At 43.6% G+C, this 20,815-nt stretch overlaps 1 protein-coding gene across 1 annotated transcript in view; it reads left to right on the top strand.

The window, feature by feature from the left end:
• The window catches only part of LOC144681502 (coatomer subunit gamma-1), a 62,068-nt gene extending 42,074 nt beyond the window's left edge, over positions 1-19,994 (top strand). The window contains exons 15-24 of the mRNA XM_078543134.1: positions 527-602; positions 9,387-9,490; positions 10,582-10,707; positions 11,352-11,420; positions 11,538-11,680; positions 12,661-12,832; positions 14,530-14,627; positions 16,219-16,357; positions 16,815-16,913; positions 19,473-19,994. Of these exons, the coding sequence (XP_078399260.1) occupies positions 527-602; positions 9,387-9,490; positions 10,582-10,707; positions 11,352-11,420; positions 11,538-11,680; positions 12,661-12,832; positions 14,530-14,627; positions 16,219-16,357; positions 16,815-16,913; positions 19,473-19,603 (1,157 nt within the window). The 3' untranslated portion in view covers positions 19,604-19,994. The remainder of the gene's footprint in view (positions 1-526; positions 603-9,386; positions 9,491-10,581; positions 10,708-11,351; positions 11,421-11,537; positions 11,681-12,660; positions 12,833-14,529; positions 14,628-16,218; positions 16,358-16,814; positions 16,914-19,472) is intronic.
• Positions 19,995-20,815: the final 821 nt, after the last annotated feature.

Here is a 20,815-nt window from a genome sequence, read left to right as displayed (position 1 = left end):
GAGACAATGAAGGAATGGTATAAATTATCACAACATTATCATGTGAAACTTGGAGGGGGAACCTTGAATGGTGATCCCATGACCTTGAAACCCTTGTCCCTTCTCAGTGGTAGTATGCCCCAGCCCTGTGGCTCCTACCAAACTATGTTTGGTGAGTTACTGTAATGCATCCTATAGATAGTACATACTACAATCAAAGTGCACCAATGCTGTGGGAATAGATATCCAGTCCAGCAGCAGGACTGACTAGCAAACTGCCTTCTCTTGGATTTTTTTTTCACTTTGTGCAAGGAGCAGGTAATGGAGTTCCTGTGTGTGTTGATGGACAGCTGCACTGGGTCCTGTAATGCAAATCGCAAAGGTGAAATTCAAGCGAAATTGCCTTATTTCCGATGTTGAAGCTGGAGAGCTGAATTTTGCCTTCACTGCGTTCATGTTGACTTGTATTTACAGGTGCCTTTAAGCTACATGCCTGACACTATTGCACGTTAAGAAATTGTATTTCTCTCTTTTAAAACTTCTGCAGCTGCTGTAAGTGCTTTGGCGAAGTTTGGAGCCCAGAATGAAGACATATACCCAAGTGTAAGCGTTCTTTTGAAGAGGTAAGGTACACAAATCAGATAACCTTCATCGTATAATGTTACGGACCCAGTGTGAATATACTGCTGCAGTGAACAGGTACACAGTGCAAGTAACTCTATTCAATATAATTTTATCTACTTTATGTATGGCATGTATACTTAGAAGGAAGTCTAATTGAATGGTGGAACTGGCTTGAGGTGCTGAATGACTTACTGCTCTATTTCCCTCTTGTACAGTCCTGTTAGCCCTCCCAGTATAATTTACCCACTCTCTAAGCATGCTGTTATAAAGGGGACAGGTGCACTATTCAGTATAATTGTACTGATCTCTGAGGATACAGTGGAATATTTCTACCATGTTCAGAAATACAGCGTCAGCTTCACAGATACTTAAAGCTCTGATGCAAGTGTTTCTATTTAACCGTGACTTTGTTAGTGTATTCTCTTGGCTCCATTTCTGTTCTCTGATGGTTTGCGATATGGATGACTGTTCAGAATAAAATATGTGTAGCTCAGCTTTTTGCTAATAGAAATAGTGTTTTTAGGTATTTGTTGGGGGAGGGGCGGAAGGAAGATGAGGGATTGCTCTTTACAGTTTTTCTCATCTGTTAGCTGATCTTAAGCAGAGATGGGATAACTTAGATATAGGAAGGAATGAATAAAAATCAGTCAAGGTTCTCAATCCTAGTTGCCATGTAGTGAACCCTGCTAGCCAGTGTGTGTGGGTGTAGTAGCATTATAGTTATGTTACTGGACGGGTGATCCAGAAACCCGGTGGGGGGCAGGGGGGGGTGATCTAGAAACCCGGGGGGTGGGGGACAATCTAGAAACCCGGGGGAGTGATCTGGAGACGTGAGTTCAAATCCCACCATGGCAGCTGGAGAATTTAAATTCAGTTAATTAAATAAATCTGGAAGAAAAAGCTAGTATGAGTAAAAGGGCCCCTGTAACTATTGAACTGTCATAAAAACCGATCTGGTTCACTAATGCTGTGTCTTAACACCAAGACCCATTCCCTATCACACCTGTTTTCACTGACCTACATTACAGTCAAACAACGTCTTGATTTTAAAACGCACATCCTTGTTTTCAAATCGCTCCATGGCCTCGCTCCTCCCTATCTCTGTAATCTCCCCCAGCCCCACAATGCTCCCAAAAATCTGCACTTCTCTAATCCTGACTGCTTGAGCATCCCCAATTTTGACTGCTCCGCCAGTGGTGGTTGTGCCTTCAGTTCCCTAGTCGCTAAGTTCTGGAATTGTCTCCGTACACCTTTAGGCCTCTCTACCTCGCTTTCCTCCTTTAAGGCACTTCTAAAAAATCTATCTCTTTGACCAAACTTTTGGTCATCTGTTTTATAATACTCCTGTGAGGTCCTTTGGATGTTTTATTACTTTAAAGGTGCTATGTTTTGTAGTTGTTGTCACTTTGGGGAAGGAAATCTGCCGACTTTACCTGGTGTGGCCTATATGTGTCCCTAGACCCACAGCATGGCCCAGTAAGCCACTCAGTTGTATCAAACCCGTTACGAGAAATGACAATCCACACAACTTGCAGCGGTTCAAGAAGGTGGTTCCCCACCACCTTCTCAAGGACACTTTGGAAAGGGCAATAAATGTTGGCCTTGCCAGCAATGCCCATGCCCAGTGAACAAATTTTAAAAAGAGCATTGGGTGAAAAAGGGTTGAGCTCAACTAGAAAAGAAAAGAAAAGGCAAGTATTTATTTATCATCTTGTGCAACCTCAGGACATCCCAAACCCCTTTACAGCCAGTGAAGTACTTTTGACGCGTAGTTTCTGTTCCTAAATATAGGAAACACGGCAGCCAATTTGCACACAGCAAACTCCCATAAACAGGAATAAGATAAATGATGAGGTCATATCTTTCAACCAATGCCGAAAGCATAAATATTGGCCACAGCATGGGAGAACTCCCTGCTTTGCTGCGAATAATGCTTTGGCTCCCTTTAAGTCCACCTGAGTGGGCAAATGATTTAGCACCCATTAAAAAAGGCACCTCCAACAGCACAGTACTCCCTCAGTGCAACCCTGAAGAATCAACCTAGGTTATCTACTCAAGAGCCTGGAGTCCTGAATCCAGGACTTTCTGACTTGGAGGTAAGAGTGCTCCACATTAATGTGTTTGTAGTGCCCTTCATGGTTATATCTCATCATTGACACTGTCCAAACGCTCTCATTAGAAATAATCATCAAGACAAATTAGTGGAAGATGGGAGGTTCCATTGCAAGTGTCTATGCATTTGGGACAGTGGGATGGGAGACCGTGACATATTGATAATGTCACTGGGCGAGTAATCCAGAGGCCCAGACTGATGCTCTGGGGACAGGGGTTCAAATCCCACCACGGCAGCTGGTGGAATTTAAACTTAGTGAATAAAACTGGGATATAAAGTTAGTCAATAACTTGATATTTAGTGATCCGTAAATCTGGACTAGTGATCTGGAGACCTGGACTAGTGATCTGGAGACCTGGACTAGTGATCTGGAGACCTGGACTAGTGATCTGGAGACCTGGACTAGTGATCTGGAGACCTGGACTAGTGATCTGGAGACCTGGACTAGTGATCTGGAGACCTGGACTAGTGATCTGGAGACCTGGACTAGTGATCTGGAGACCTGGACTAGTGATCTGGAGACCTGGACTAGTGATCTGGAGACCTGGACTAGTGATCTGGAGACCTGGACTAGTGATCTGGAGACCTGGACTAGTGATCTGGAGACCTGGACTAGTGATCTGGAGACCTGGACTAGTGATCTGGAGACCTGGACTAGTGATCTGGAGACCTGGACTAGTGATCTGGAGACATGAGTTCAAATCCCACCATGGCAGTTGGAGAATTTAAATTCAGTTAATTAAATAAATCTGGAAGAAAAAGCTAGTATGAGTAAAAGGGCCCCTGTAACTATTGAACTGTCATAAAAACCGATCTGGTTCACTAATGCTGTGTCTTAACACCAAGACCCATTCCCTATCACACCTGTTTTCACTGACCTACATTATAAAGCCATTGCAGCTATCATCGATTGTAGTAAACACCCATCTGGTTCACTAATGTCCTTTAGGGAAGGAAATCTGCCATCCTTACCTGGTTTGGCTTACATGTGACTCCAGACCCACAGCAATGTGGTTGACTCTTAACTGCCCTCTGAAATGGCCTAGCAAACCATTCAATTCAAGGGCAATTAGGGATAGGCAACAAATGCTGGCCCTATCAGTGATGCCCACATTCTATGAAAAATAGGCCGAATTACATTTTACCATGGGAGAAATTACTCGGGTAGAATCCAGAGGAGGGGAAGCAGATTATGGGGACGTTTTCACTAATTTTTAAATGTATGGTTGGTGTAATCTCACTGTAAGCATAGGCAGAAAAATCTGGAGCAAAACTCATCCATCTGCAATCAACAACACCTCAAAATGTACTTGCACATTTTAAGAGTGTTTATTGGAGAAGTCTTATAACAACCTGGCGCCAAGGATCACTGTGAATGCCTAACACTGGTGTTTGAAAGCACCGATGGTGCCCACCGGATCAGTTACACAATATCACTATCAGTTGCTTTTTATAATTATGGTTGGTTTGATTTCTTAATGAATTGCTTAAAGGAAAAGCACAGAGGGGAGAGCTTTGTTTAATACAATATAATGAAATAAAATTCTCCTGAAATATAATCTTGCTTTTTTTTAAAAAAAAAAGGCCAGTTGCAATCTAGGCGGACATTCCCACTGCTGGACTGAAGGAAAAGTACACCCTTATAGTTGCCATCTTTCAGGTGGAACGTTAAACTGAGGCTCTGTCTGCCCTCTCAAGTGAACTTATGAGATTTATGCATTACCAAAGAACAGCAGAGGTTTCTCCCCAGTGTGTTAACCAATATTTACCTCTCAAATAACATCACTCAATAAAAAAATACAGAATACCTGGTCATTGAGAGGATTGGTGTTTGTGAGATCCTTGCTGGTCAGCAAATTGTTTCCTATATTATAACACTAACTACACTTCCCCAAAGCACTTTTCAGCCAATTAAATATGTCCTGAAATCATGAAAGGTGATATATAAATGCAAGATTTTTCGTTTTACCTTAAGTTTGTTTAGACCTGCTGTATTGTCTCCTGGCTGTCGGGTTGTTGTGTTGACCACGAGGTGTCTGGGGGAAGCTCCATCAAATGTACTGGGGGGACCACAATCTTCTCTCAGCCCCATAGCTGATTCCATGTTATCAAATCCCAGGAGAATTTAACAGCCAGCTGCACAGACTGCGTGCCATAGACTTTACTTTCCCTTTAAGGCTGCCAAACGGTACAAATAGAGAAGCTTGGCAGACATTTTAGAATCTGTAGGCATAAATACATTTTTGAATTAGAAATGGTTTTAGCCATTTCTATTTACTATGGGGAATTTGCCTATGTAACAACGGTGACTACACCTCAAAGTAATTAATTGGTTGTAAAGTGCTTTGGATATCCCAACGGTTTATAAGTACAAGTCTGTTTATTCTCTCAATAAAGCCCTGATGCTGTGAAAGTTACTGATTTATATTCAATCTGGAGAGGCTGAAATTTCCTGTGATAATTTTTAAATGTCCTGCTCTGTAAGCTGCTGCTAAATTGCACTGTATACCATTTTAATGAAATTGTTTTCAATTAAATTTCAGGAATTATTTTAAAAGGTTTTATGATTGTTTTAAACAGGTTCGAGTGACAATTTTGTGTGTGAAAACCAGTGTGCTAAATGAGCACTCGGAATTTCAAACCTGAAGGATCAGACATGGGGCTATCCAACGTCATTATAACTCATTTAAGAGACTTGATTCAAAATTTGAAAAGATAAATCTATTTAGAGAGCAAAGGCAATTGGCATTAACGCAGATTTGGACCAGTGCTAAATACATGCCGAAATCGTTTGGATTTGCAGGGTTCAGCCGGCACCTGCTATTCCTGTACCTCAGATACCATGCTGTTTCCCATCCTCAGTGTGAGCCTCTGATCTCTGTGGCGTTGTCAAGGGAAACTGCAGAACAGAGATCAGGCACTTCCCAGCAGGGAGGCACAGAGACACCTTGTAAGGAAAGGATTAATTAATTATATTGACGTTAGGTTTTAAGTGACCTCCTGTTGGCAACAAGGATATAGTGGGCTTGTTGTCCTTAGAACAGAGGGAGGTCAAGGGGAGATTTGGTAGAGGTGTTCCAAATCATGAAGGGATTTGATAGAATAAATAAGGAGCGACTGTTTTTGCTGACATTGGGATTGGTAACCGGAGGACACAGATTTAAGTTCCTGGCAAAAGAACCAGAAACAACATGAGAAAAATATTTTTTCACAATGAGTTATGATAATCTGGAATGCACTGACTGAAAGGGTGGCGGAAGCAGATTCAATAGTACCTTTCAAAAGGAAAGTGGACAAATATTTGAAGCGGTGGAATTTGCCCTATTCTACAGGGCTGTGTGGGGCGGGAGATGGGATTAATTGGGATAGCTCTCTCAAAGAACTAACACAGGCCAGATGGGTCAAACGGCCAGCTACTGTGCTGTTTAATTCCTATGACGTTCAGTTGGTAAAAAAGGGTTCCAATCGGATAGTGTTTTAATTGATAAAGATATTCAGTGAGGCTCGCAGGCTATCTAAGTTTGCTCAGCCTTGAGAGCTCCATACGTCTCACAGCTGTGCGATAATTGGTTAGTGGTGCCAGCTATTCAAGAACTTAAAACTTCAGTAGCTCTGACTGCTAACTCCTGAGAGAACTTGCTCAGGCCCATTATTGCCTCCTGTTGAAGCTTTGGGGAGTGATTCTGAAGCTATTACAGCTAATTGGATGAGGTAATGTGGAAGCATGCAGATTCACACATAGACAAAGTGAAAGAGGTCTAAAATGTGGGTGTTAGAACAAATTCTTCAGAATTCAACAAGACCTGATAACCATTAACCCTTTGAGCTTGAGAACTGTAACATACGAATTCTGCATAAACATATGCTTAGGTGTACTGAATATACATGATTAAATATTGATATAAATTTTTTTCTCTTAGAGGGTTGAGAGTCTTTGGAACTCTTCCTCAAAAGGCTTTGGAAGCAGAGCCTTTGAGTACTTTTAAGGCGCAAGTCGATAGATTCTTGATGAGCAAGTGGGTGAAAGATTATCTGGGGTAGGCGGGAATGTGGAGTTGAGGTTACAGTCAGATCAGCCATGATCTTATTGAATGATGGAGCAGGCCCAAGTGGCCTACTTCTCCTAATTCGAATGTTCGTATGTTTATTATTATTATTAATAGTATTTTTCATTGTATACTTAATTTCTACAAAGCCCAGTAAATCCCTTTGAACCTGGAATGCGTGGGCTGTCCTCTGAGGAGACATGAAGCAGAATGGGCCTATATTCTGTAGAATTTAGAAGAATGAGAGGTGATCTCATTGAAACACACACAATTCTTTGAGAATTTGACAGGATGGATGCCCCCGCGCCCCCCTCCTGATGGAAGAGTTTGGAATGAGGGATCTTGGCCTCTGGCTTAAGGGATCAACAGTTTAGAACTGAGATTTCTTCACTGTGGTTGTGAAGTTTTGGAATTCTCCACCCCAGAGGGCTAACTGATGCTCATTCAATGGGATATTCAAGTTGAGATTGATCGATCTCAGGGAATCTAGGGATATGCAGATAGAGCAGGGTGTCGTTTGAAATCAAAGATCAGCCAAAATCTTATTGACTGGCAGAGCACGCTTGAGAGGGCTGTCTGTCCTATTCTTTTTTTTATCTTCTTCACCCAATTATCTTGAGAAATAAGCAGGAACATGCATTCCTGGACATCATTCCAAACTACCCTTGGCTCCTTTTACTGGCTAGTTGTGAAGCTACATTATTTGCCAAGGCTCTGTGCTAGGTCAGTGAAGTCGGATTTGACTGGAATAATTCACTGGTTCTGCATACCTTTGCACATTTTAGGATTGCTTTATGTTACACTGGAGCTTAATTCACTTTGAATAAAGGAACTGTAAATAATGTTGGGAGTCAAAGTTGTACTGCTTTTAGATAGAAATGATTTTATACCCAAAATCCCTTGCTGTCGAAAACTACACTTACCTAATCATTGAGTAACTTTGTTATTTTTTTCAATAAACAAATGCAATTTTTTTTGCCTCCACCTAAGAGTGCTCTGTGATGCCACTGAGGATAAGGGAGAAACCCCTGAGCAGGAACATTGAAAACATTTGGGATTGTGATTTCAGACCGACCTGGGAGCACCTGAACCCAGGAACATAATAGCCAGGACATGGTGGCCATTTTCCATCGCCTGGGCTGCTCAGGCTTTGGAGGCCCTCTATGGTCTCATTAGAGCTCCCAATGTTAGCAGTAGGATTGCCAATTCTGGTTGGTGCATTCCTGGAGATTTCATCACATGACCTGCCAGCCCCATAAGAGCATAATAAATAGGAGCAATAGTAGGCCATTCAGCCCCTTGAGCCTGCTCTGGCATTCAGTAAGATCATGGCTGAAATGACCTAGGCCTCGACTCTATTTGTCTGCCTGATCACTGTAACCCAAGAATCTGTTTAACTGAGACTTGAACTTATTTAATGATTCAGGTTCCACACCACTCTGGACTAGGGAATTCCAAAGATTAACGATCCTCTGAGAGAAGAAATTCCCCCTCATCTCTGTCTTAAATGGACGACCCTTTATTCTGAGACTGTGTCCCTAAGTTCTAGATTCCCCCACAAGGGAAAACATCCTCCCAGCATCTACCTTGTCAAGTCCCCTCAGCCTCATTTATGTCTCATATTTAATTTTTGTTATATCCAACCCACGTTCCCTTCATTGGCTTCTCAACTTGCCCAACCTCATGGTGCACCTGTCTTTCTGACCAATTGGAAAGACTTAGTTATGTAATTGGGTAATCCTTGAGTGTTAGTCAACCAGCCTTTCCCCCATCTCCAATACTTTTATAATTAATATACATTATTGTTGAAAGAAATGTGAAAGAAACTGTTTTTTAAACATCCCTATGAGTGGTCTCCTGGGTTGTGCGCAGCAGTGTCCTGGAGATTAATCTTCAATTCTTGGAGACTCCATTCTGATCCTGGAGGGTTGGCAACCTGAGTTACAAGGCAACTTCCAGCTTCTCTGCTGGTGATATTGTCAGGGAGCCTATTTACAAGGAGGGCTGATATGATCTGACAGGTTTTCAGTGGAAATGAAAATTCAACTTTTGAGTACAAAGTACCCACACCAACACCTGCCTGTCCTCTTGGCTCTGATCTTAAACCAGGGGATCTGGACTTTTATTTAAAATTTTGTACTGTCGCTAAAGATAAATGATCAGAATATAGATTAAAATGCATGTAATTAAAGGTTTTATGCTGTGTGTGTGTGCACGTGCGCATGCTCATGTCAATTCAAAGTCTCAGCCCCAATGCCCTTTTCCTCAAAAGCATCAATGAAAGCTCCTAATCCAATTCTAAAATCATATAGCACAAAGGGAGACCATTTGGCTCATCGGGCATCTGCCGGATCACTGTACGAGCTGCTAAACTAGTCCCACTCCCTTGCCCTTTTTCCAGAGCTTTGCAAAATGTTTTGTTTCCTTTTATTTATCTAATTCCTTTTTGAAAGCTATAATTGAATTTGCTTCCTCCACCCTGCCCGATCAAAACAACTCGGTGCGTTTCTTAAATGTTTTCCTCGTTTCCCTAGGTTCGTTTATAATTACCTTTAAATCTGTGTCCTCTGGTTGCCGGTCCTCCTGCCATTAAGTGCTCTAATGCAACTCTGTACTCTGCACAGATGCATGATGGACGATGACAACGAGGTGCGAGATCGAGCCACCTTCTACCTGAGTGTGCTGGAGCAGAAACAGAAGGCTCTGAACTCAGCCTACATCCTCAATGGTAAGGAGCATCAAATTCTGATATTGATTGTCTTCCCAACCTTAACACTTGGACTTTAATAGGTCATAATCATCTGCAGCAAACCCCACCCCATCCAAAGGCTCAACGAATGAATGAACCACCCTGTGTTGACCCATGGGCCATAGAACCTAAGAAGGTGCCAGTTTCCATCCCTGATTTTTTTTCCAGTTTGAATTATTTTCATGTACGAGTTAACAGGTGTCAGCCATAAGAACAGAATTGGCCTCAGAACCCCTCTGCTGAGAATAGAGAGATGGGAAAATTAGCTAGAGATCTCACCCCTAAGGACTATCCAGTGACTTCTGCAGGACAGCCCACATGTTTGGATGTAGAGTGAGGAGAGGTTTGGGCTGTGCTCCGATGCCCTGTGTTGTCAAATGACTCTCCAATGCACCAGTTGCATTCATAAAGCGTCCCTAACCTATTGCATGATCTAAAGTGCCTCATAGGAGCATAATGAAACAAAATTGACACCAGTCAAAGAAAGAAATGTTAGGAGAGATGCTCAGAGGTGAAGGGGTGGGGAGGTTCAAGGAGGGAATTCTAGAGCTTGTCTCAAGACATGACTGCCAATGGCAGGGTGAAGAGACCTGTCTAGTTAAGCTGAAATATAAATATTTACTTGGATGAGGTGACAGATGCTTCTCGTACTCCAGCATCAGCATCTTCAATAGCTACATGAAGAACATTGAAGAGAGTAAAGTGCATATTGCTGAAAAAAGAGACATGTCTAAGCTTTTTGTCTTGCACTCATCAGGACACCTGGCAAGAATACGAATATAAGGGGAAAACAACAATTTATGCTGTATGTGAAGAGGGTGCTGATTGGTTGTTGTTTTCCTCTTCACATGCAGTATAAACTGTTCTTTTCCCCTTATATTGATATTCTTGTGAGTGTCCTGGTGGGTGCAAGAAGAAAAGCTTAGACATGTCTCTTTTTTTCAGCAATACTCAAGCTCTGTACTACCACCTGACTATAGAATAAAACGCATGGTGCATCTCAAATTTTAGATTTTAAAATGCTTCACACTAGGAGCATTCAAAAAGAAATGTAATTTCTCCTTGTCCAGGTCTACAAGTATCCATTCCAGGCCTGGAGCGAGCGCTGCACCACTACACGCTGGATCCCACTGAAAAACCATTTGACCTGAAATCAGTTCCGCTGTCGATGGCACTCATCTCTGAACAGAAGCCTGGTAGGTGCATTTTTCAAAGAGCAGTATGTCCTGTCGCCCCCCCTCCCCCCCCAGACGCACCATGAGCTTCACTGGTTTTTGTGTTTGAAAGATGGGGATGAGTTTCTAGCTAAGGCAGTGGGAGACAGAAATCCTAGAACCATTGAAAAGACTATTGGATTGGGCCATGGGAAGACTTTTCACCCCCCCGTAGGTAAACGAGCTAAGTTAAGTTGAATGATTCTCGTCATCTTTTATCTCGAATGATATTTTAATAACGGCTGGGTTTTAAAAGTTTTCCCTCGAAATCCCCCCCTTCCAGAAATGTGGAAATTGCAGCACTTGTTGGTGTTGCATTCCCTTAAAAAAAAGCTTTTCATCAGGTTGTTTGAATTATTCTCTGCTTGAAGGAAGGACAGATATAGGTCAGTTGGCTACTGAAAAATGCTTAGAGCTGGGTCTTTTTCTTCCTCCTTCCCCTTCCGAAACCATGCTGAAGGACAGGGACAACGTCTTGTGCATCACTGAGGAGCTTGGTGAGTTGCTCTGGAAATGAAGCCTGCCGGCAGGTGTGAAAAGGGGGCACTTTCGCTGCTCTCTCCGGAAAATCTTTCCTTTTCCCCCTGTCGCTCTGTTGAATTTTAACTGGCATTTTATTATTCCAGAAATCTCTCCAGCGGCTGCAGTCAAAATGCCGGAGAAGGTGGCATCAAGCAGGCAGGACATTTTCCAAGGTAGGGACGGCTATGACTGTAGCAGTTGCAGCCTGTAGTGCAAAATAACAGCAGTCAGTTCAGAGTTGCTGCATTCACTGAACCATCAGTACGGATGAAAATCTCTTCCCTTTTCAGAACAACTTGCTGCCATCCCGGAGTTCAAAGGCCTTGGCTCACTTTTCAAGTCATCACCCAACCCTGTCCCCCTCACAGAATCAGAGACAGAGTATGTTATCCGCTGCACCAAGCACACTTTCACAAGTCACATTGTGTTCCAGGTAAGTGACTCCTAGGCCTCTCGGATGTTTCCTCTCCGCTTGTGTCCCAAAGCTGGGCAGAATGATTAATCTTTGTGTTTACGATTTCATCCTGTGCTTCTATGTGGGTGCTGTTTTTAGCCTTAGTGCTGACCATTTAACTTTTTGCTTTGAGCTGAAACAGCAGTAAAGGGGGGAAAAAAAGACGTGCATTTCACTTGTACAGCGCTTTTCATGACCTCCCAAAGAACTTTACAGCCAATGAAGCACTTCTGAAGTGTAGTCACTGTTGTAATGTCTCAGGAACCATACACCCTGGAGTCAAGGGATGTAAAAGAAAGAAAGACTTAGATTTATATAGCACCTTTCACATCCTCATGGTGTCCCACAGTGCTTTGTAGCCATTGGAGTACTTCTGAAATGTAATGCAGGAAACACCACATTGCATACAGCAAGCTGACACAAACAATTATGTGATAATGCTCGGGTAGTTTATTTTTGTGATGTTAGTTGAGTGATTAAAAAATTGACCAAGTAACATTCGCACCGTGCATGTTCCAGGCTACGACCATTTCCATGACCTTCTGATTACACAACCAACAATTAGATGCACAGATCTGGGATTGCACCTGGCATTACCCACACTGTGCAGTCCTGATTTCATTGTTAACCACTGTGACTAGCTGTGAAATGACGGGGAGTGGGGGTTAAAAGTTCCAGTAAGTACTTGGTAATAGAAGAGGGACTTTTCACTTACTGTGTGAAAGCTGAGATGACACTGTCTGCACTGGTTGCCTTTTTGTTGGAGAGAGGGAACAGAAAGGAATCTGAACTCTTTCAACATCCCGTCATTGGGTGTGTGAAAGCCTGGAGGATGCTGAGGGTCACAGATGAAGGGAAGGTGGACTGACTGCTAGCTCCAAAATTCCAGTACGAGTCCCGTACAGTGGCATTCTTATTGAATCACGTTTGTTAAATTATTTTCTGTTTGGTCTATACAGTTTGATTGTACCAATACTCTGAATGATCAAATCCTGGAAAACGTCACAGTGCAGATGGAACCCACAGAAGGTTATGAAGTGGTGTGCTGTAGCCCAGCGGCCAGCCTATCATATAACCAGCCAGGTATCTGTTACACGTTGGTGACATTGCCGGAAGAAGATCCAACAGCAGGTGAGGAAGGCTTTGCAGTTACCCGGGGGGGGATTTTGTGTAGTTGAGACTTGTTTAACTCCCGAGGGTAAAGTTTCTGCTTGGCACACAGTCTGGAAGCTGTTCCCAAAGCGTGCTGGTTAGCTTATGCTTCAAGTTTCTCCTAAAGTTAATTAGGAGAATTAATTTAATTTAATTAATCAGATGAAGTGTAAAAGATAGAGGAAAATATCCGTGCTAGTGGTTTTGAATGCAACTCGCATGCGTTTAAAATACCCTGATCCTTTGCCCTAGCTCAGCTGCTTCTGCCTGGATTGCGCTGGTATTATTGGCAGAAATGATAGGAAGCACACACCCTCTGCAATTTATTTCCCATGGGGAGGGGCAGCTCTCAAACTTCCCATTACCCCTGCTGGTGCTCCTAGGTACAAGTACCCTGACAGGTCTATTCCCATCTCCTTCCTTCTCCTTTCCCATTCCTCTATGGCCCTCTGCTGTACTATCTGTCTCTAGGCTTCATAAGTTATGTGGCTAAGCTCAACTTCACAAGAACATCAGTGCAACATGTTGGGGAAATGGTGGCATCGTGGTAATGTCACTGGACTAGTAATCCAGAGGCCAAGGCCAATGTTAGGGACATGGGTTCAGATCCAACCACGGCAGCCAGTGGAATTTAACATTTAATTAATAAATCTGGAATATAAAAATATTCTCGGAATGGCGACCATGACAACTATCATCAATTGTCGTAAAAACCCATCTGGTTCACTAATGTCCTTTTTAGGGAAGGAAATCTGCCGTCCTTACCTGGTCTGGCCTACACGTGACTCCAGACCAAAACAATGCGGCTAGCTCTGAAATGGTCTCACAAGGCACTCAGTTCAAGGGCAATTAGGGGACAACAAATAGTGGCCTTGCCAGCGATACCTACATCCCACGAAAGAACAAATTTAAAAAAAAAAAAAAAATTATTTCTCACATTAGCCATTTTGCAGCCTCTAAGTGAGATTCACTCCATTGCTGAATTGAGGGGAATGTTTCTGCTGTGAGCCTTGACATTGATTATCAGCAGGAACTATGAGTGGTACCATAGCGGAGTCCAAAACCATTCCTTTACTGGACATGCACACCACTGCCCTTCTTGACGAGGATCATTTGTTGATATTCATTCCCTGTCTTTAGCACAAGGAAGCCGAGGCCACTTATAGCCAGTTCTCCAACACTCAATAACTAATTCAGCTCAAGCTGGAGGGTTCGAGCCTGGTACCAATGTACCCACTGCCACAGGGCCATTGGAACAGGATTAGGCTATTCAGTCTCTCCAGCCTTTTTCACCATTAAATTAGATCTCAACTCCATTTACCCACCCTTGATCCATGTTTCTTGATCCCCTTGCCCATCTGTCAATCTCTGTTCAATTTATATACAGTGCGTCAAGGAAAACACAGGAACATGTTTTGGACCCTTGGGGGAAACTGTGGATAATCCTGCATCTGATGGGTCTAGGATTGGTAATGAGGAAGTCGCAACCGACCTGTTGACATTTAAAGATTCAAGCTGTTGAATGTTCAGTGCCAGCGTATCCCATGCAGTGCTAGGATGCTGTGGCAAGCAACTGAGTTAACGCTTGCCATTTTGTCTCCCTTCCTTGATGTATGAATGTGACATGTTTCTTCTGAGCTCCGTTTGAACTTACAGCTCATACCTTCCTCCTCTAGTGTCCTGTACGTTTAGCTGTACTTTAAAGTTCACCGTGAAAGATTGTGATCCTAACACAGGAGAAGCTGATGAGGAGGGATATGAAGATGAGTATGTGGTAAGTGTTAATGAGTCATTCTGCCTTTACACCCAGTTGAGTCCAATATACTCAGCCTTAGTGATGCAGTAGAAGGAAAGCATTTCTACTCCTATAGAATCTTTGATTACCTCAGTACGTCCCAAAGTGTGTTACAGCCAATTTGTGCACAGCAAGGTCCCACAACCAGCTGACTAGGTAATCTATTTTAGTGATGTTGATTGGTGGATATATATTGGCCAGGACACTGGGGAGAATGCCCCAACTTTTCTCCGAAATAGTGCTGTGGGATTTTTTTATGTTCACCTGAAAGGGCAGATAGGATCTTGATTTAATGCCTTATCTGAAAGATGGCCTCTCCAACAGTGCAGTGTTCCCTTGGTTCAAAAACTGACCATTTGGTTGATAGTGAGGAAGAAAGTCATAGACTGCAGGGATATATCACTGGACTGCTGGGGTAGTCAGAGGAGTGACAAATTGAATACAGCCTGGAGAAGTGCGAAGTAATGCATTTGGGAAAGGCTAGCCAGGCAAGGGAATCCACAATAAATGGAAGGATGCTGAGAAGTGTAGAGGAACAGAGGGACCTTGGAGTGCATGTCCACGAATCCCTGAAAGTATAAGGACAGGTAGATAAGGTGGTTATGAAGGCATACGGAATACTTTCCTTTATTAGCCAAAGTACAGGACAGAAGAGCAAGGAGGCTATGCTAGAACTGTATAGAACTCTAGTCAGGCCACAGCTTGAGTGCTGTGTGCTAGGAACTCTTTTAAGCACAGTTAAATAATTCTTTGTGATTAAGGCTCAAGTGGTGTTGTCCAAATACAAGTTTATTACTCAGCTACCAATAGCTAAAATATATAGATTAAAATGCATGTAATTAAAGGTTTTATGCTGTGTGTGTGTGTGCACGCGTGCACGCTCATGTCAATTCAAAGTCACAGCCCCAGTGCCCTTTTCCTCAAAAGCATCAATGCAAGCTCCTAATCCAATCCAAGGTCAATAATCAGGGGCATGGACTTAAGGAGTAATCAGCAGAAGGATTAGCGGGGACTTGAGAAATTTTTTGACCCAGATGGGAGTGGGGGTCTGGCACTCAAAAGGTGGTAGAGGCAGAAACCCTCATGACATTTTTTTTTAAATAGTTGGATATACACTTGAAATGCTGTACCCTACAGGACTAGGGACCAAGAGCTGATTAGTTTGGATAGCTTTTCTTGGCCAGCACAGACATGATGGCCTGAATGGTGCCTCCTGTGCCATAAATTTTCTGTACTTCCACTTAACTCAAACTTCAAGCCTGTGTTAGTGCAGTAGGGAGGGTGCACTATAAATTAAAAACTACCAGCGCTCAAGATATCGTGTGCAATCTGAGACGAGCAGCCCTCGTGCAAATATGTTGAAGACGTTTTCAGTAAATGTAAATGAGTGTCCTTAGCAGCACCTTGATGGCCCACATTTCCTGATTCTCTGTACTTGTCGGCCCCCCCTCAACCACCATATTAAATTTGAATGTGACTGAGTAACCGTTTGCTACAGAATAGCAGCTGCCATTGCAAGATGCCAGGATAGCACTGCTCACGGCCAACTTTATTTTGTTTTGCCTCTTAGCTGGAAGATGTGGAGATCACTGTGGCAGATCACATCCAGAAAGTCCTGAAACCTAACTTCGGCGCAGCCTGGGAGGAGGTGGGATGTGACTTTGAGAAGGAAGAGACCTTCGCCTTGTCAAGCATGAAAACACTTGATGGTGAGGAGGGACCAGTGGTTAGCATACATAGTACTAACCTATAGATGGTACAGATGGTCTGAATGTTCTGTACTGTGACTGTGTTGCAAGTAAAACCCCTCTTGTTCCTAGAGGTTGTGGTGTGATCTGTCTTGCATCTTGCTGCAGTTTTGAAAAGGATGCAGTGTGTGTGTGTGTGTGCCTCTCCTGAGATTGACCCTGCTCCTGTCCAACACTGATTGGTGTTAGCTACACATAGTGTGGGTGGTGCATCTGAGTGAAGGACCGGATTGAATGTTTTGTTGCTTCCTTGTGATCTTCAATATCCAGCAGTAAATGACGTACCTGTGAGCTAGTGATTGGGATCCTGTCGTTTGGATTAGACTGCAGACAGTTGTGGCAGATGGGTGCGGGCCAGGAACTGTGTTGATGCCACATATGGTTCGTCTTATAAGCCTTGCACTCCTTGTATTTACAGAGGCTGTGAATAACATTGTGAACTTCCTGGGCATGCAGCCATGTGAGAGATCTGATAAGGTGCCGGAGAATAAGAACTCGCACACGCTTTACCTAGCAGGTAAGCTGGTTCCCTAACCACCCTCCAACTCTCCAACAAGCAGTGATCAATTGTAACTAGGATAGGACATCATGAATTGAGCACACCCAGCAATCTTGTTGAAGCCTCTTGTTGTTACAACTTTTAACAGTATTCAAGAGATCTGTTTCTTGTGAGTGTGGAAGGAAAGTTTGATCATGGCAAATTCTCTACTTGTCTTCCTCAGGGCTCGGTCTGTTGTACGTGGTTGTGTCGATGCCTACCAACAAGTTGCATTTATATAGTGCCTTTAACGTGGTTAAAACGTCATCAGACTTTGATTTGTGTTGCTCCGGTCGCTGTGGTTTTAAAAAAGATTCTGGGGATGAGTCCGTGTCGGCCGATGCGGACGTTTATTGCCCTTCCCTAGTTGCCCTGATCTGAGTAGCTTATTAGACCGTTTCAGAGGGAAGTTAAGAGGCAGCCATTCAGATAGGATTGGAGTTGCATTTGCCAGACTGGGTAAGGATGGTTTCCTTCCCTAAATGACATCAGTGAACCAGTTGTGTTTTTATGACAATCTGACAGCTTCATGGCCTCTTTTACTGATACCAGATTTTTATTTCCGGATCTTCTCAGAACTGAATTCAGATTTTAAAATGCTGCTTTGGAACTTAAGCTCACTGCAATATAACCCACTACACGACCATGCCCTTAGTTTGACCTTGAGGTTATTCCTACCTACCTGTGGAGAAATGCTTTGCCACTTTAAGGTGGCTGCGCTGCCTTGGCACGTGGACACTGGATACAAGTAGTTTCCAAGGTGACTGAGAAAACTAGGGGAAGCCAGCCTGACACTCTGTTCAGCCTCAGCTGTAACTGGAAGGAACCTGAATCCCTACCCCAGTGATGTTGGCAACAGGGCACGAATGTGCCCTTTAGCGTGCCAGCATCAGAGCCCTGTAAGGAGGTGCCATCACAAATTTGCAAGAATGCAAAAGTGAGCTATTAACTGGCTGGCAACAGCCTACTGCTGGGCTGTGTTCATTTGCTGCTGTGCCAAAATTCAGATTTTACTTCACATCTTGCCTGCCTTTGATCCCTGCAAGCCTTCCTCCAAGCCCACCTGGTGGGGTCAGACACGCCCAGGGATGGTGGTGGAGGATGTGGTGTGGGTTCAAAGCTATGTCTGTGATAATAACTATGTAACTTGGCAAAGTGGCAGCTCGCCTGATGGCAGTCCCCAGATACCAATGAGGACGGCTTCACGGGTTTGATTGAGTGACGATGGTCTCATTCTTGTCCTAGTTACTGATAGATCCATCCACCCATCTGATAGTTTTCTCACTCCTTTTGGCAGCGTGACGCTTCTAACGCAGTGCGTTAAAGATCAACTGTATATTATGGGAGTTGGAATCATATACCAGTCAGGCTGAGGGGTGAGGGCGGTAATGGTGAGAGGCTGTCGGGCTCACTTCCCTTAAGGTCATCTCTTTCCGATGCCATCCCATGTGGTGAGACTTACTGAACTCAGCAACTTGCTGAAATGGGATTTGAACTCTCCCTCTGTGTTACTGGCCCACCAGGCTGCCAGACTCCCTGCAGTGTCGTTTATTGTACCTGGAGCATATTTCCGAAGACTGGTAAGATTCAGCAGCAAGATTGCAGCTAGGTATCTTGGCTGTTGAAATAAGCCGAATGCCTACTACTAATTTCAAGTACCGGAGCTAACCTTGAGCAGAGGCTCAAATGAAGTGTACGGCAACCTTGATAACCAGGCATCAAGGTTGCCGCACACTTCATTTGACTGCCAAACAGCAGTAAGCAAGGGTTTTGAATTATACTCTCGACCGTGGAAGATGGTTCAGAACGCAAGGTTACCAGGTCGCTGTTTTGCAGGAGAGCCTGTGAGTGTCTGCCGAATCAATTCCTCCTGGTCGTCTGCAGGTTGCCTCTCCCAGTTTTGAGGCTGAGTCTTAACGGCTTCCAGCTACCATGAGAGGAGCCTCCTTTTGTTGCAGCTTCCAAAATTTGTTTTCTGTTCAGTGGCCGCTTTCCGTGATTGTTACCAGCAGCGACAACAGCAAACCAATGTCTGTGGTTTGAGGTTAACTTAGAAGTTGATTTTTTTTTTAAAAGCCAAAGAGTCAAAAGTTCGTAACATTTAAATAAGCCAAAACAATCCTGTACCTTAGATATGGAAAAGGTGTTGAGGGAGTTCAAAACGAGGGGCCATAAATATAAAGTGGTCACTGATAATCCAGCAGGGAATTAAGGAGGATCATCTTTAGAATGTGGGACTTGCTGCCACAGGGAGTAGTTGAGGTGAGAAGCGTGGAGGCACTTAAGGAGAAGCTAGAGGAAACACATGAGGGAGAAAGGAATAGAAAGGTATATCAATGGAGTGAAATGGAGAGGCGGGAAGAGATTGGTGTGGCACATAAATACCAACATAGACCTGTTGGGCCAAATAGCCTGTTTCTGTGCTGTATTTTGTGTAACTTTTATTCCCTCTGCTGCCCACCTGCATCCCTAAAACAACATTGGACCCTGACCTTGCACGACCTGTGCACCTTGACATTTTCTTTTGCCCTGTTTCAGGCGTTTTCCGGGGAGGTCACGACCTCCTTGTGCGGGCACGGCTTGCCCTGATGGACGGCGTGACGATGCAAGTGACTGCACGAAGTAAAGATGAAGTTCCTGTCGATGTCATCATGGCCTCCGTCGGTTAGTTTCTTCCGTGAAGAAAAAGCTCTCGTCGATCGGGGAGGGTGAGAGATTTCTAAGAAAGCGCCACAGTTCGTTAATTTTATTGCTAATTATGGGGGAAAAAAATTCAAACTTTCGACAGTGATGCAAAAATTAGATGGTGTTGGATCGTTTGCATCTGAAAACAGATTTGTGAAATGATCATCTGTAATAATAACTCGTACAATTTTAGGAAATGAGTATCTGCAAATCAGAGGGAATTTTAAATACCCTTCATGTCTGTAATGAGGACTTGTTACATTAAAGAAAAATGGCATATATATTATATATATAAACACAGACTATCATATGGAGCACAGGGGCATTAAGATTCTTTTTCCCATCTGTTGAATAAAAAGGCTTTTGTTATTCCAATTTTTGTCTGTTTTGTTTCACTTTGTCATCGATTGGGACAAACCACACCAGCAATAAGAAGATTCAGTCAGAGTCCCTTTCCTTGTACAGTTTGACACTCCCCTCCCCTCCTACATTTTGCCCAGCGATCTGTGGGGAGACAGTGGCGTGGTGGAAATGTCTGTGGACATGGGTTCAAATCCCACCCTGGCAGTTGGTGGAATTTAAATTCAATTTAATAAATTAATTTAAAAATCTGGAATTGAAGCTGGTCTCCATGAAACTATCGTGGACTGTCATTTTAAAAAAAAAAAACCCCATCTGGGTCCCTAACGTCCTGTTGGGGAAGGAAATCTGCCATCCTGACCTGGTCTGGCCTGGCCTACATGTGAATCCAGACCCACAGCGATGTGGGTCGATTGCTCTAAGGGTAATGAGGACAACAAATGCTGCTCCTGCCAGTGAAATATTTAAAAAGAAAAATTACCCTCTGTAATTGTCCAGGGAATGGCAGATGGATGTTTGATCATTTGAAGTGGACTTGCACCTGGGTCCAATCCAGTCTTCAACCGCAGGCCACGCTTTTTGTGGGGGTGACAGGAAGTAGAGATTTTTTTTTTATATGATTTCATCCCCCTTTCCCCTTGTCCCCATCACCCCCCACACTGTTCATTGCCTATCCAGGCTGAGTGCAATGCTGGAGCACAGACCCGTTTTGAAACCCCCCCCACTGCAGCTACATTCAACACCAAGTGGAACTGGAAGGGCCATTCCGGAGCAGCATTTCATCTTACCCCAGCTCCCTGCAAACACCCAACGGCAGCCCCAGGTGTTGTCGTATT

The sequence above is a fragment of the Cetorhinus maximus genome, chromosome 6 (assembly GCF_964194155.1).
Source record: "Cetorhinus maximus chromosome 6, sCetMax3.hap1.1, whole genome shotgun sequence".
Classification (NCBI taxonomy): Eukaryota; Metazoa; Chordata; class Chondrichthyes; order Lamniformes; family Cetorhinidae; genus Cetorhinus; species Cetorhinus maximus.
This window is presented reverse-complemented; position numbering and strand designations above follow the sequence as displayed.